The following is a 17,845-nucleotide window of genomic DNA, read 5'->3' on the forward strand; positions in this document are numbered from 1 at the left end:
AAGCCATGATCGTTCTTGACTTACGAGCCTTGTTTACTAAAGGCAAGTATTTACAAGGACTAAAGGCAAGTATTTCCCTTGTAGTATTTGATGATAACACTAAATTGTTTTGTGATAACAACAGTTCCCTAGTTATCCTTATTATCAGAGTTCTTTCCAATGTTAAAGGAATATATTCGTGCAGATCTACTTCCAATGGGTATTACTCCGCCAATAGTGACGTCACAGGTGTTGAGATTTTGTCATGATATTTGTATTTTTTCTGGGGAATACAAAAGTACTTTTTTGTAATGGTGAGCTTTGCCAAACGTGTTAAAATCTTAAAAATAATAACTACATTTTTGGTACGATAATTCCAATAATTATTGATTTTTTTTAAGTACCAACTAACGTAGCCTATAGCCTACGATACATTACCATTTTCTGGTACTTGGTAATAGACTGGTTAATTATAGGTTTTGAAATACTGTATCTAGAAATATATAGTACGGATATCCATTTCGTTTTGCCGTAATTGAGTTGAGAAGCATTGGTTAGTAAATCCTTTAAGGCAATGTTATTGTGGTAATTGTGAATTAACATTTTAATACATTACTACTATTTTATGGATATGACCCATTGATCATGTTTCCTTACATCATACTATGAACATGTAACTGTGGCCAGGAAGGTCTGGGTTAATTTGAAGTGTCTGCAGCCTATACCGTGATATAGGTAGCAAATACTAGGTTGTTTTTATTAATATTCGTGGCTACTATTACACAGGACCTACACATTACTTGTGCCACAGCAAACTGCTCAATCTGCTTTTCACCTGTGGAAATGACTCATAACTACCTCCATCCCTCTCTGAAAAGAATTCACATTTGGGCCAATACTCCAAAAGCAGGGGATTCTAGGAGCTCCTACTTCAACTTCTCCGATGCAGACAAAGTCTCTCTCCTTGGGAGAGAGGTCACTGGTATCTGACATGACGTGGATAGAGCCACTGAAATTTCCCTTCTGAATCCAGAAGATCTTGCCTTTCCCAAGCAGCAATCATGTATTGATAGGGTCCATCCAACCCCATCTGAAGTGTCTGTGGTACATTCTAGGGAGTGGTGATACATCCTGACTTCCATACTGCCAGGCTGTTCATGCAGGCTTCTCTGATAGGAAAATTCTGCTTGCTGTACTTTCTATACTGCCAGGCAGTGATGATACGACTGCCTTGGCTCGACTGCCTTGGCTCAATCAGTTCATGCAGGCTTCCATGATAAGAAAATTCCGCTTGCTGCACTTTCTATACTGCCAAGCAGTGATGATACAACAGCCTTGGCTCATCAGTTCATGCAAGCTTCCCTAATATGGAATTCAGCTTGCTATACTTTCTATACTGCCAGGCAGTGGTGATACAATTGCCTTGGCTCATCCGTTCATGCAGGCTTCCCTGATGGGAAAATTCCGCTTGCAGTACTGTACTTTTAAAATTCCAGGATGAATTCTGAACAGTATCAAGGATGACCACAAGAAAGATAACTCCTTTGAGGACTCACCTTTTTTAATGTTCTGTTCCTTATATCTCTTCTTATCTCAAATTTCTGTCCTACACCTTAGCACAAATACACACCTCTCTCTACATGGGCTGAGAATGATTTTAGTGGCCCTCATTAAAAAGGCAGACCCTCACTCCTTTCCTAAGTCGCATGATATCCAAAAGGTGAGTACATCGTTAACTTCCTTCAGAAATGCTTCCTTCAAAGAGGTCTTCAAGTGTATGGAGTAGTTATTGGAGACAGTATTCCTGAACTGGTGAAGGTGCAATAATCCTGCAGCCAGACCCAACACAATTTGGTATGTCACAGCAGAGCCACAATGGATAATACATTTATAGGTTCTACAGATAAAAATTACTTATAATCACCTTTACAGTGGATATAAAAAATGCTAGGAACAGAAAGGGTAAGTAACCCAACTGTTCTGACCTTTTCATCATTTGGAATGGGTTAATTCCTGAGGAAGCCAAATACTGTAATTGGATTTTCTTTCTTTCTTCAAATATTCAGCTGAAAACCATTATGAACAGAGTCAACAAACTATACTGTATACCCAAGAGGGCTACAAAGGGAAATCAGCCTACAGAGAAAGACAAGTTATGGAAAGAGGTGATAAATATGAGCATGGGGGAACAGAACATATAGTATAAATGTGATGCACCTCAATTCAGGAGATATCTGCAGGAAGCATGAATGAATTTGTTCCTCGTTTAAACATTTGGAGATTAAAAGATTCCACAACTGCACTAGACAAAATAAAATTCATAGCAGTAGTGTTAAACCTGATACTAGAACATGATACACTATTTGCAGCTGCAGCCTGCCTAGTGTAGTGCATCTGCTGGAATACATCTATTCCTCCCTTATTAGTTGAGAGATGAAAATCACTAACCAACCCCATGGACACAACAGAGTTGTCAAGACCAAACAGCCTTTGTTTGGCATTCCCCTTCTAGTTACCTGTCATCTTTAATTACTTCTCACCATATTGTATTTACTTTTTATGCAAGATCATTAAAAAGATCGAAAGTAAATTTTGAAACACAACACTATTACTGTATACCAGAATTTGTTTATTACAAATAAATTCTGTTAACTAATATAAATTCTGTTTGGAAGACAATTAGTGTGAATTCCCTTGGGTTGTACCTAAAACCTGGCACTCTCTCTTTCATACTAGGTATATTTAATAATTTTCTTTTTAGAATGTTTATCATAATCATTCAGTTCCAGCTGCCTTGAAACTAGTTTGGTTACCACTTAGGGGAAATCCACTCCTGTGGTTTGATGCTTATATCTTTGAATATCTAAAAGCTTTCTATCAACCAGCCTCTTAATTGGGACTTTCTCTAAAATACATATTAATGAAACATTCTAGACTTCTTTGGTATTCAAGGTGTCTAACTGATAGTATTAGTTTGGTTGCTCATGCCTAAATAAGACCTTTATGTACCCAGGGTAATAACACATATTGAACAAAAATTTCATAAAGAAGTGCTATCTGACTACATTTCAGATTTACTCTATTATGAAGGTTTTAATTATTATCTTATTAGAAAAGATATTGATTTTACTTATGAGAAATCCTCTGGGCAACCCTACATAGGTAGAGCACTTTGATCCTTGTCTGGTTAATCAAGAATTATCTTTAAAAGTAAGTAATGCAGTCATATAGCCCATTAATGAAAAAGATACCCATCAGAACACAATGCACGTCAGTAACAGTGACAACCATAAACACTAAGTTTGTGGATGATTCAGTCATGATAAAAGCAAAGAGTTTTGAGATCAATCACTTACATGAACCCAAATACTATACATTGTACTAAGACATAAAATATTCTATTTAATATCAAATGAAATCTTGAAAACTACTGTTGGCATTTTTATATATAAGTCACTTTGCTCATACATACCACTTGAGAGGTGCATGACTTTGGCCATTTTGCTGAGTGTGGTTTCCATCTTGCTTTGAGTCGTTTCCATTTCATGGCCAAAGTCATCCAGCATCCTAGAAAGAAGAAAGCCCATATGAACTTGGAATAACAATTCTACTTTACTGATTGATTGTGAAATTTATATTGTCACGAGTAAAAGGCTTTACTAAAAAGAAATATGAGGTATCAATGAGAATAAAGACCCCTTAAGCACAACAAAGTACAGTATCAAGATATATAAAAATTTCGGCAAAAATTCAAGAGCTTTTCATGTACTCTGGATGCCAAAAAAATTAAGGGAATAAACAACAGACTATACATGGCATGAGCCTTTAAAATTCATTTTCCAATACTGTGAGGTTGCTATAAAAATGGAGAAAAAACTTTGAGGTACTTATGAAAAGGAATAAAACACTTACACAGCTTGTTCATCGACTTCTTGGCCGATTTGGCGAGACATTGTTTTCAGTGTTCCCATTGATGATGCAATCTGATCCAGCTGATCATCTTGTTGATTCATAATTATCTGCACATTTTTGGAAAGAAAATACATTAACATGATAAACTACTATGCATGAAATAATGCAAATGCCTAGCCATTCATATGCACAGATTTCCCTCATATAACTCGAGTTGAGGAACATATACAGTACTAAAAAAACCATAAAAATATATGTCAAAGTAACATACAATTCCTACATCTACACTATAAGTTCTTCCCTTCCTAAGGTTGAATTTGAACTCACAACCTTTGGGAAAAAAGAGTGTGTGTGTGTGTGTGAGAGAGAGAGAGAGAGAGAGAGAGAGAGAGAGAGAGAGAGAGAGAGAGAGAGAGAGAGAGAGAGAGAGAGAGCAGATAAATATCTGCCAATACATTGGAAATTAGGAATTGACAGGAAAAAATATGCTGTATATTGTGCCCTTTACTATGTAATGTGCTGATTAAAAAACATTGCAGAGAAAGATTAAAAAAAATGGTCAAGGGCAGTGGTAACCTTCCATTAATATTAATTTCACTTTACCTTGGGAATAAATTATATGATTAGTTCCTCTACCCTGACCAGGATTTTTAATTATGTCTTTTAGGTTGAGGGTAGGGTGACAGTTACTATATGCATTCAGCTATCAAATAACAGTTAATTTTAACTCTTCTGTACTTATTCCTGTCAAATTAAGGTTACTCTGTATGTGTTTAGAAGTGAAAACATCTGATCTCCACTATGATTGCTATTTATACAGTAAATATGATAGCTTATCACTAACTTTCATATTTTTATATCGTGCCACAGGAAGGATATCAAGATAGGGATGATGACATGGTTGATCATTAGGGCCTATACGGGTTTGCAGCCCACCTTATGTAGAACAGGAGCTTGAATACCCATTCGCTTCTTTTAAAAAACTGGGGTACCTGATTCACTGGTGGGGGAAGGTGTATAGTCAGCCTAGGAAACATTATTATAAGTCACCAAAAAAAAGACAGTACAAACAAGAAAAATACAATCGTCATTCCAAATAATATTATTAAGGATTTAAACAAGACTGAAACATATCAGATTAGTTGGGAATTATAAAAACATTAGGAACAAGGTAACCAGAACATGGTAACCAGAAATAAGATACCCATAAAAGGGATGGAGAAGAGGGGCAGAGTCTACCTGGCAATTCTGTCAATTGCAACAAGTATAACTTGGTCAAAGAGGACACTACTGGAATTACAATCATAACATCGACTGGAAAAATACAGCTTTTACATATAAGAAGAACAAACATCGAGGGTCATCATAGAGAATGCCATCATCAACTCATATGAAAAAAGATAGAAGGCAACGCTGGAAACAATTTTGAGGATAAGAGTACTTGTGATATCATTTATCAGTATTTTAAGAGCATAGACAAAAAGATTGACAGTATGGGGATGACTTCGAAAGAAGGATTAAGCATACGGCGATGGTGATCAAAACGACTTGAGGAAAGGGCAGGGATCAATGAGGATTAGCAATAGATAACAGCAGGTGTTGGGTGGGCACACAGATAAATACCCGAGTGTAGCCGGTATCTGCTGTAAATTGGTACCTGAAAAGGAGACTGTATGGCTTTCAGAAGCCAAAGCTTGAAGCACAAAGTAAAACAAAGAATCTGTAATCTAAACCATCTCATCTTATCGAAGCCTAATATGAGCAATATGCATATATAGATAGACAGCAGAGTTGTGTGGGCTATGTTAATATATATATATATATATATATATATATATATATATATATATATATATATATATATATATATATATATATATATATATATGTATATATTTATACAATTTATATATTTATATATAATATATATATAATATAATAAATATTACATATATATATATATATATATATATATATATATATATATATATATATAATATATATATAATATAATAAATATTACATATATATATATATATATATATATATATATATATATATATATATATATATATATATATATATATATATATATATATTATTATTATTAAGAATTGGCTAGCAAATTGCCTCCCCTCCCCCTCCTTTGTTGTTGTAGGTTGTTCTGTTGTGTTTCATTTACTGCCAGCCGGCCGATCGATAGACCATCTGTCTATCGACTTAAACAAGGGTTTAAAAGATTAAAGGCGCTCCCATTTTTGATAAAGATCTTTCCTTCAGGCAAAAAGTAATCTGGCTTGGGTGTCTCTCCTACAGGCCAAAAACCTCCCTGCGGGCAGCAGGTGCAATGAGTCAAAACATCTGTGTTGGGCGCACCCCTGCCCCATAGGAGGGGATAAAGCAAAAAAGCCCACGAGGTCTCACACACACGCGGGCTGGAAGATATGGAATGAAGACGTCCCCAACACCTGGCCCCACCGATGCCCTTGCATCCTAACCACGTGGCCCTTTCCAAAGTATACTTCTCCTTGTGCCCTTCGACCATATTCTTCGAGCCCACACGCCATTGCTTGGAGTTTCGAGGAGTCCCCATCGCCTTGCCCCTTTACGGAAGCCCTTGCATCTCACCACGTGGAAGAAACTCGCCCTCGGAAATCGCAAAGTCATCCACGGACTGCCTTCTCACTACCTCGAAAATCTGCTGAGTAAAGTGCCCTGGAAGAGCCCCATTTCAGTCACGCTTTTGTCTCATAATATTTGCTTAAAGAGAAAGCCAGAAATCACCCTTGTCTAATGTCCGTGCGCCTCTTGCATCGGCAGTATTAAGTCTTTATTACTCCTTTGGCACCCTCAGTGCAGCCTCAATTCATTATTCCTTTGTCTATTTCATTACTGGCGTATAATGTGCATATCTCTCATTTCAGAGGGACCCTTTCGTGAAGCTTCTCGGACTGTGGCTGGAATTCCCCAGTTTCATTCAATCTACTTGAGTTCTCTTTCCCGTACTAATGTCATTTATGTAAATACACTCCTTTAAATGTGCCCACGTGTTTTACGTAATATTTCCCTCAGTAACAAGAGCCCTATGCTCATATGAAATTCTCCTTTGTTTTCCTCTTTTTTTCGTTTTCCGCACCCACAAGTCAGAATCACAAGGCTAAATTACCTTAAATTGTTGCTACCTGTCTCACAGAGCATATTTCAAACTAAAACCACCGAAAAACGTAAAAATGGCGACCTGGCCATAGATCTCGTTTTGCAGTTGCAGTTCCCTAGTGTTGCTTTTATTGCATTTGCAACGTGCCAGATCAGCTATTAGCAAAGCTAAGCTGGGTACGAGACAATTACTTAACCTTATGTGTAAAACCAGCACACAGATCCAGAAAATTCCACGTAAGTAATGTGTTTATCTTAGCAAAACCTTTTTACAATCGTGACTGTTCCTAGGAATTAGAAATAGGGACGATGTATTCACTGAGAGAAAAGAACCGCCGTATTAGATTCGTTAATGCATGCCTTTCAGGATAGGTAGTTAGAAATAACCAGTGCTAACCATCCTTTGCTTCGAGGAATAGTGCGAAATTCCTCTGTGTTAAAATCCTTGCCATATTCTTGCTTCGAGGAATAGTGCGAAAGAAATTCCTCTGTGATAACTTTTACTTCGCATTTCAATTAGCTTAACTGTTATTTTAGGCGCGAATAAAACTCCCACGTGGGACACGACGAAGTCAGCTTGCATTGCTGACAATTCTCTCAGTGTAGTTAAATTCGAGTTAGGTGTTAGGAAAGCGAAATTTAAACTCCGCTTATAGGGAAAATTACTAGGCGTTGTATTGTTATCCTCTCAGACGACTGGGAAATTCCCGAATCCCAGACGGTTATATAAATATACGGGTTCATTCACACAGAATCTAAAAATACCTCCGGTGTTGGCCAGACGACCTGTACCCCCCACCCCTCCCAGGCCAGCGTGTGTAGCATTTTTTTTCCCATTCATTTCCAGCATACATTTTTTCTTTGGGTTTCCCGTTAGTAATTTCTAAGTCCTAAGGGACGAATCGTATTTCAAGTCCTAAGTGACTCTAAAATTCTCGTCGACGTGGCGAGAATTCCTCCAAATTCCAGTCCTCAGAGACTCTAAAATTCTACGTCATCGTGGCGAATTTCTCCAAATTCAGTCCTCAGAGACTCCTAAAATTCTCGTCGCACATGGCGAGAATTTCTCCAAATTCCAGTCCTCAGAGACTCCTAAAATTCTACGTTGCACGTGGCGAGAATTTCTCCAAATTCCAGTCCTCAGAGATTCCTAAAATTCTACGTCAGCACGTGGCAGAATTTTCCAAATTCCAGTCCTCAGAGACTCTAAAAATTCTAATTGTCGCACGTGGCAAGAATTTCTCCAAATTCCAGTCCTCAGAGACTCATAAAAAATTCTAAATTCCAGTCTCACGTGTGGCGAGAATTTCTCATTCCTGCAGGGAACCCAAAATTAAGTCCTTTGAGACATTATACAGTGTAGTTCACACACATCTAAGCCCTTACAGGACTGATCATTCTAGTTCGTTAGAACAACTCCTTAACTTCACGCTACAGCCGGCCAAGTCCGAGTGTGACAAAATCCCACTCGTCTTCCGAGACATATTAAAATTCGTTCGCCAAGAACAACCACGTCTTTCAAGACACATCCAATTTTAACAAAAGTCTCCTCAGACTTACTAATCAACTGTCTTATTCGGACAGATCCATTCTCCTGCAGTCTGAACAATTGAGTGTTTCAGATTCCTGCAATTGAGTCTTTTCAGACAACCTGAGTCTTTTCAGACATATCATATACCCATTGTTTCAAGATGGCTAATACCAGAGCCCAACAAAACGAGGATTTCAAATTCTACATGTCCGCTGGGAAGGACATGGGACTATCGGGCAAGATCTGAGCATGGGTTCAAGAGCGAGTGGGCGATGCCAAGGCGGAGAGAGCAAGAGAACGGAAGAGAGAGAGAGAGAACGTTGCCCAAGAGCAACGAGGCCAAAGAACGTGAGGAGAGAGAGAGAGAGGACGAATCGCCCAAGAACAACGGGAGGAAAAAAGAACGTGGAGAGAGGGAGAGAGAACGCAGAGAGAGAGAGAGGGAACAATTGCCCAAGAACAACGAGAGGAGAGGGACAGAATTGCCCAAGAACAACGAGAGGAGAGAGACAGAATCGCCCAAGAGAAAAGGGAGGAACGAGAATGGGAAGATCGAGAGCGACAGCGCCCACGAGCTCCAGATGCTAGAACGACAGCCCGCCACCCCAGCTGGGATGAGTGCCCTCAGCCAAGCTCACTGCGTTCATGCCAAAATGGACCGAGTCCGAACCCGGCGTATGGCTTGAAAAGGGCCGAACGGTCCTGGAGTGCTGCGATCTCTCCCCCCCGCGGAACTCTCCTTGTTCTCACTAAATTCCTGGGCGGAAAGGCCCTGCGTTGCCTACCACGCCCTTCCCGCAGACGATCGGGAAACTGGGAAGCCATACGCCAAGCAGTTCTGAAGCGTGACGAGATTACCACGGTGGAGAGACGTTGGAGAGAGCAGCCCAGAGAAGCAGGCCAGACTTGGTCGATTGGGCGTACCATTGGAGCGGGCGTTGACAAAATGGCTCGATTCGAAGGAGCCACTAACACCGCCGAGGTACTCGGCGGTTTAAATTCGAGCATTTCCCTGCGCTCGCCCCTCCTGCCCTCGCCACTCATATAGTGGAAAAAGCCCCAGCAACACTCACGGAGTGTTGCCGAATAGCAGATATGTGGAAACCCACCACCTCAAGAAGGATCCATGAGGCGGAAGATAAATCCCCGTCCCTCCTCGGAGGTTCAAATTCCCACAAAAATGGGAACTCGGGCAAGCCCCTAACTTGCCATTATTGCAAGAAAAGCAGGGCATTCCTCCGAACTGTGCCGGAACAAGAAACCGGCTCCTCTCTCTCCCCGAAAACCGACAAATAACTCGCCTAAGCCCTCCACAGGGGCAGCACGGAAAGATTTCAGCCAGACATTTTGCACAGCGTGCAAGGTTTATGGCCATTCTCCCGCATGGGCAAAATGCCCACGCAATAATAAAATAAATACTCCCACCGTCGCCTTGGCCGTCACAGATCCCCAGTCATTAGGCCCTCCGCCGGAAGGGCCTGTATCGTGACTCCTCCACGAGGTAGCCACGCGCGCCGAGTCACTGCATTCGAGGACTCGGGCGCACAAATCTCCCCTCATCCGAGAGGGACAGAGTTCCCCACGGAGCTATCATCAATAGACGAAAACTCGTCACGATCGAGGAATCAATCAATTTAAAATGATACTCCCCTCGGTCCAATTGAGAGTCACAAGACCTCACCAATCCAAAATTTGCAATCTTGCAGTAGCAAGCCATCTCCCCCGGAGGCTATGACGTCATCCTGGGACAGGACTTTCAGTCCCCACCGAAATCACGACAATCTAGGGGTCCACGTTCCCGAATCATTCCTTGGCGCGAGTAATCCTCCCCCGCTCCCTCAGTCAAGACTGGCGCCCCTGGGTACCAGGACGTCGTGCAGTCCCCACCAGTGCCACCTGAGTACGATGTACAGTGGCCCCCTCGATCGGTTCCCAATTCAATTCCAGTGCCCGGCCCTGCCTCGGTGCCAGTGCCAGGGCCCCAATCAGATCTCCCTTCAGGAGATGCCAAATTCCTGCGGTGCCACTTGCATGCCCCGAGCAGGGGCCAAGCTTAAAATCCGTCCTGACCGACGAGCCCAAGAAACCTCTGATAGCGCCTGACTCTGCCCTAGTGCCAGCGCCAGAGTGCTACGCCGATCTCCATTCACGGGATCCAACTCAGGACCCCCTCTCTTCCCCGGCCTGGCACCGCTACCAGCGTCGGTCAGAGAGACGGTTCCTCCCGACCACCGCGGAAGCTCACCTGCAGGTGCGGCCTGCAACCCGTGCCTGAGCTGGTCAACGTTACCTGCGAGCCGCTCACGCCCCCGACCGCCTCCTCTCTGCCTCAGCCCGTCGCCGCGCAATTTGCAAGTCAGGATTCTGCCATATCTCCCTTGGCGATGAACTACAAGAGCTGCGACGGATTATGGTAGAACCAGCACGAAAGCTCCTGCGTCAGCTGCACGCAGCAGCAGGCCCAGGTAGTACTCCGTGCCGCCCTCCGGTCGCGGGCCCTCCGCTTCCCCGGCCGAGGACGACTGTCTCATTAAGAAAGGCTCGGCGAAAATTACTGGCGTGGGAATTTCCAGGTAGTTTACAAAGAGCTCCAGAGCTCCCCATGGCACCTGTGCCACCATTTCATCTTTCGAAGGTCTTGGCACCCTAATCCAGAAGGGGATGTCAGGCCCTCCTCTATCTTCTTCCGTTCCTCAGGAACTGCTATCTCTTACCATCCTCTATTAATCTTCCCTTGAATTATCCCCACAAGAGGCAATTAAATACGGGATACCATTCCCACACAATGTATAAATCATTAAGAATAACAGAGTGAGAAGTGGCACGCCCTTGCGCCCATACCTTGGCACCGGGCGTGCGTGTCAGCCCCCCTCCTGAAGGAGCGGCCCTTGGTGCACTTTCCTCGCCCTGGGACTGAAGTGATAGTCCGGGCCGTAATTTATAGGCAAGGACGATAAATTCCCTAACACAATAAAACCCTCACTCTTTTTCCCTTAGCTCTTCTGCCAATATCATTTACTTTCTTTTAGTCATTTAGTTATCTTTATTTTAATGAATCGGTCATAAACTCTTGCCCTTGTGATTTAAATGCCCCTTTAAGTAAGCTCTGAGGGACGTGTCCGCCTTTCATATCGGTCAAGTTTCATTAAATGTAACGTCTTGGTAATTTTCCTTTTGTTATTATTATCCCTTTTCCCCTTCCATTCCTTCCAAGATCTCTGTTTGTCCTAAGACCCACATCTTTTGTCTGCTCGCCCGTCATAACATGGAGTACTGGTGGGCAGTGGGCGCATAAAATTAGCGTAGTTTAAGGTTAGCGAATTAAAACCTCGCGAATACTCTCGCCCGCACCCGACTGTCAAATTCGATTGTGGGTCGTCCCTCAGCTTTCGCGTTGAACGATAGCTGAGCAAAAGCACGTTAAAACGAAGATAAATTATCAATGCGAATTTGTATAGTCATTACAATATGGTGTAAAAGGGATGTCATTTACAAAAATAAATGCTGTTTTTCATTTACACAGCCTCTTCAAGGCAGATTGTACTAACCACGCATGCATTTTATCTAAAATTAAGTAACCGTGTATTTTAATTCTTGAACAATAGCCTTTCTTTTCATTTGTTGGCCCATAGCCTCATATACGTGGTCCTATAATCTTAATTAATTCACAATTGTTCGAGTCACATTATAAAGTTACCAGTGGGTAACCAAATCTAAAGTAATTATTCTTTTGCAAGTGTTTAAATCACTCTGCGTTCTGTTAACGAAAATTGTCCCAATGTGTTATTAAAAGTAACGTCACAGCTTCATAAAACCCTTAGGAGTAACGTTCATTGCAAGGCAGAATGTAGAGTAACGTAAAGCATTTGCCGCTCATTCTTGAATATCGATGTACACACCGAAGGAGGTATGTACATCATCTTGTATGGGAGGTATTATGATTAGCAAAAATTCGCTAGCAAATTGCCTCCCCCCCCCTCCTTTGTTGTTGTAGGTTGTTCTGTTGTGTTTCATTTACTGCCAGCTGGCCGATCAATAGACCATCTGTCTATCGACTTAAAACAAGGGTTTAAAAAGATTAAAGCGCTCCCATTTTTATAAAGATCTTTCCTTCGAGGCAAAAGTAATCTGGCTTGGGTGTCTCTCCTACAGGCCAAAACCTCCCTGCGGGCAGCAGGTGCAATGAGTCAAAACATCTGTGTTGGGCGCACCCTCTGCCCCATAGGAGGATAAAAGCAAAGCCCACGAGGTCTCACACACACGCGGGCTGGAAGATATGGAATGAAGACGTCCCCAACACCTGGCCCCACAGATGCCCTTGCATCCCTAACCACGTGGCCCTTTCAAAGTATACTTCTCCTCGTGCCCTTCGACCGTATTCCTCGAGCCCACACGCCATTGCTTGGGTTTCGAGGAGTCCCCATCGCTTGCCCCTTTACGGAAGCCCTTGCATCTCACCACGTGGAAGAAACTCGCCCTCAGAAATCGCAAGTCATCCACGGACTGCCTTCTACGCGCCCTCGGAAAATCTGCTAAGGTGAAGAGCCCCATTTCAGTCACGCTTTTGTCTCGTAATATTTGCTTAAAGAGAAAGCCAGAAATCACCCTTGTCTAATGTCCGTGCGCCTCTTGCATCGGCTGTATTAAGTCTTTATTACTCCTTTGGCACCCTCAGTGCAGCCTCGAATTCATTATTCTTTTGTCTATTTCATTACTGGCGTATAATGTGCATATCTCTCATTTCAGAGGACCTGTTTTAGTGGAAGCTTCTCGGACTGTGGCTGGAATTCCCAGTTTCATTCAATCTACTTGGAGTTCCTCTTTCCCATTACTAATGTCATTTATGTAAATACACTCCTTTAAATGTGCCCACGTGTTTTACGTAATATTTCCCTCAGTAACAAGAGCCTATGCTCATATGAAATTCTCCTTTGTTTTCCTCTTTTTTTTACGTTTTCCTGTACCCACGTCAGAATCACAAGGCTAAATTACCTTAAATTGTTGCTACCTGTCTCACAGAGCATTTCAAACTAAAACCACCGAAAAACGTAAAAATATATATATATATATATATATATATATATATATATATATATATATATATATATAATATATATTATATAATAATATGTTATTTATATATATATATTTATTATATATGTATAATATATATGCATATATAATATATATATATATATATATATATATATATATATATATATATATATATATATATATATATATATATATATATATATATATATATTATAATATATAACCATTCTGTAAAAGTAATGTGGTCTGTGTTTTTGATGTGTTGTCTATGATTTTGATATGTTTTTTTTTTACAGCTATTTCATGTGTTGTGAGGTGTAATGAGGTGACTTTATAATGTAAGTAAATGTTGTGCAATGCTTATAAATGCTGGATGTTCTTTTGTGTTCAAAACATACCATGTTTCATGGGAGTTAAAGTTTCAGATTCTGTAGAGAGATATTTTGGTAACCAGTTCTAATAAGTACATCCTGTTTGCTGTTTATTCAGCTGAGCACTTATCCGTCCAGGGAAAGTGAAGAGAGATGAGAGATCTGACAAGGGTTGACAGGGTTTTTTGGCCGCAGATTGCTCACAAAGTGGCCTTTGTTTGTGCAAGTGTCCAGCCAGGAAGTGATCTGCCAATCATTTAGATAAAGGACCAAACATATTTCCTTTCCAAGCCAAAGAATACTGTGCTTATTCTGTATTCCATGTATTCTGTTTGTAGAGGAAGGAATTCTGTATTCTGGGTATTCTAGAATGTAGAAGAAGGGACTCAGGTTATTCTAAGATTTGAAATGACTAACTGGCAGCCAGGTTTGTAGGTATAACAATCGATGATGGACGAGAATTAGTTAGTTACGAATGGAATCTGGTAACAGTAAGATATTTCTCTCTCAGCTCACCCTTACGTAGAAGGTTGTGAGAATGGTGAGAATGGTTTAAAATATTTGTTCTACAGCCACTGTGAAAAAGTGTGTTTTATAGATTACAAAATGGAGTAAGGTAATGTGCTTATTTACTTGTATTGTATCATGTTTAAAACTGAAGTGCTGTCTTGGTGAAAGATAGTTGTGATGTTAGTAAGAGGTGATTTTGATCTTTTTAAAAGTGAAGGTAATCTTCTGAAAGATTTATATAATCTTTAAACATATTCTGTCTTAGTGAAACTGCTGTTGGTATATTTATTTCTGCATATTTCTTTCTTATATGTCTGTGTTTTCATATTATTCTCATATGCTCATGTGTTTATAATTTCACAATGTTTCCCAAAGTTTGTGTTGGTGATTAATTAGTGTTTTGTTGGTGTTGATTTCATTGAGATTTCAGTGAATATTAATGTTGATTTCAATTATTAAGATTTCAGTGAACATTTGTGTTGATTTTAATTATGAAGATTTACATTATAATCTGGAGTGAGTGTTAATAATTTGAATTTTGCTTAATTAAATTGATTTCTTGATAAATTAAAGTTCTGTGAGTTAATCTAGGTTAAGAAATACTTAAATCTTACACTGTTGTCAAGTAATAGTAAACCTTTTTGAGATTTAGAACTCTACTTATAACTTTTGAACTTAGAAATATATTTGTCTGTTTAAAGTTTTAAAAGCACAGTGTTTCATTTTGACCACCAGTGATTACAGATATGTGTGTGTGTATTCAAGGTAAGTGATATATCTGACTAGTTCCCCTTAGTTCTCCTGGTTCTACTTCATTTTGGTACCACCAAAATGAAGTAGAACCAGGGAAACAATTATAGAATTTGATGGAGTGATGCCCTTTTTCCCCTAGTCTGTTTATAGCTCATCAGTTTTACCTCACCCATAACTTGATAAATTTAGATTGATTTTCCAAGTGTTAAGCAAGTTTTAAGGCATCACTGTACCTTTAGAGTATTCAGTCTTAATATTATTGTTATGAAGTTTCAAGTATATGGTTGAAGTGAGGTAAATTTTTTGGTCTTAATATTTGTGTAATAACCAGGTACTTGATCACTTCGTGACAATATATATTATATATCATACATATATAATACAGCTATATATATATATATATATATATAATTATACATATATATAGGTATACATACAGTATATATATAAACTATATATATATATATATATATATATATGTATATATATATATGCATAGAGCCTCGATGGCTTGGTTGGTAGAGTGGCAACCACAGACTTCATAGAAGCCTGTGGCGAGGGTTCAATCCCGCAGCCCGACCAGTTAGAGCGGAAATTTTGCTATCCGTAGACATCCCGGGATTACGTATGTAATCAACGGATAGGTTTGCTGAAAGCAAATGGATGTTACAGACTAATACACACATAAACAAAGCCACTCCAACATCTTCTAAAAACATAACAGACACCTCACACGTCTCGAACTGTCGGACTACCGCCCAGTTCTCCTGCGTGCTGCTGGGAGAAAGGGGCGGGGTTTGTTAATACATGTACACGTTCGTTGCCGGGTCTAGCGATGTCAGGCAGGGCAGCCGGTCGAGGTTACAGCCTACCCACCGCCAAATCAAAAGTCCTTCAAAGAAGGCACCGTGCTTACCCCCATATAAAAATGGGTATAAAAGCAATGTTAAAACTAAGAAGAAGAAGTATATATATATATATGCATAACTGAATCACGAAAATATGGAACGTGATGAATATATAAATAAAGATAAAATCCAGTGTTTCCGTTTTCCTTCATGGATATATATATATATATATATATATATATATATATATATATATATATATATATATATATATATATATATATATATATATATATATATATATATATATATATATATATGTATTATATACATACATATACATATACTGTATATATATCATACATATACATATAATACACACATATATATATATATATATATATATATATATATATATATATATATATATATATATATATATATTAACTTTATCAAACTGGATGGTATCTAATGGAGTTTTATTCAAAAAGTTACAAGCTTTCTTGGACAAACAGTCCACATTATCAAGTATCCGTACCCACGGATACTGATACTTGATAATGTGGACTGTTTGTCAAAGAAAGCTGTAACTTTTGAATAAAACTCATTAGACACCATCCAGTTTGAATAAGGTCTTAGTAATATATATATATATATATATATATATATATATATATATATATATATATATATATATATATATACATATATATATATATATATATATATATATATATATATATATATATATATATACATATAATATATATATATATATATATATATATATATATATATATATATATATATATATATATATATATATATATATATATATATATATATATATATATACAGTATATATATATATATATATATATATATATATATATATATATATATATATATATATATATAGGTAGGAACCTACCCTGTGTATATGATATTAGTTTCCATTTATTATTAAAATTCTCAAGAGTCACCTCACCTGTTGTTGAGCAAGAGTTCTTTCAATGAACTCACTGTTCGGGCTGTCAGCCTCGTTGACCAAACGGCTGTACCGAGTGGGACCATGCGTAACTACTTGAGGCATCTTTAAGGGACTATTGTCGTCTATGGGCTGCAAAAGAATAAAAATAATTAATACAAAAATACTTGCATGGAAAGCATTCAAAATATAACTCAAAACTCAGCAATTCCTTGGAGGAGAGTATGGGTCTGATATATGCATGAAAGCAGATTGAAAAAGCATCTTATATTATTCTGCTAGCCATAGTATTCATTACGAATATCAATGCTTCACCTCTGTGACATTTTGTATCTCACTGTCCCACTTTCCCCTTATTCCAACTAAGAAATCTAACATTACTAGCAAGCCTATAGTAGGATTCCTCGTGTCCTGTTCCTAAGCATATCTACAACCAAGTTATTGACGAGAAACGACGTCTATCTTCCCTTCATTCTGTTTGGTACAAATCAACTTCTGTAAGAAGCCCCTAAGTTTCAAAAAAATGATAATTGATAAACATAAGACAGGCGTGACTTTGGCTCCTCAACATCAGTCTGAAACTTTAACTACATTGCTCTCTTTCCAAAGGTATGAGTGCTTAAGCAGACCTGGCATCCTACCTTACAAGACTGCCCATTCCAATATGGCCTCCAGATACAAGTGTCCCTGATCTTGGGGTTACACGTGGCATTCCTTTGTGATCTTGAGCAAAACCCCCAAT

The 17,845-nt window shown here is 39.1% G+C and overlaps 1 protein-coding gene across 6 annotated transcripts in view; it reads right to left on the reverse strand.

Moving 5' to 3' along the window:
* Nucleotides 1-17,845, reverse strand: part of Syx6 (Syntaxin 6) — a 183,553-nt gene that overhangs the window by 9,673 nt on the left and 156,035 nt on the right. For all 6 annotated transcript variants that reach the window (XM_067106865.1, XM_067106864.1, XM_067106863.1 and 3 more), the window contains 3 exons: nucleotides 17,104-17,235; nucleotides 3,892-3,998; nucleotides 3,452-3,546 (listed from right to left, as the gene is read on the reverse strand). In XM_067106865.1, the coding sequence (XP_066962966.1) occupies nucleotides 3,452-3,546; nucleotides 3,892-3,998; nucleotides 17,104-17,235 (334 nt within the window). The remainder of the gene's footprint in view (nucleotides 1-3,451; nucleotides 3,547-3,891; nucleotides 3,999-17,103; nucleotides 17,236-17,845) is intronic.

The sequence above is a fragment of the Macrobrachium rosenbergii genome, chromosome 7 (genome assembly GCF_040412425.1).
Source record: "Macrobrachium rosenbergii isolate ZJJX-2024 chromosome 7, ASM4041242v1, whole genome shotgun sequence".
NCBI classification, from domain to species: domain Eukaryota; kingdom Metazoa; phylum Arthropoda; class Malacostraca; order Decapoda; family Palaemonidae; genus Macrobrachium; species Macrobrachium rosenbergii.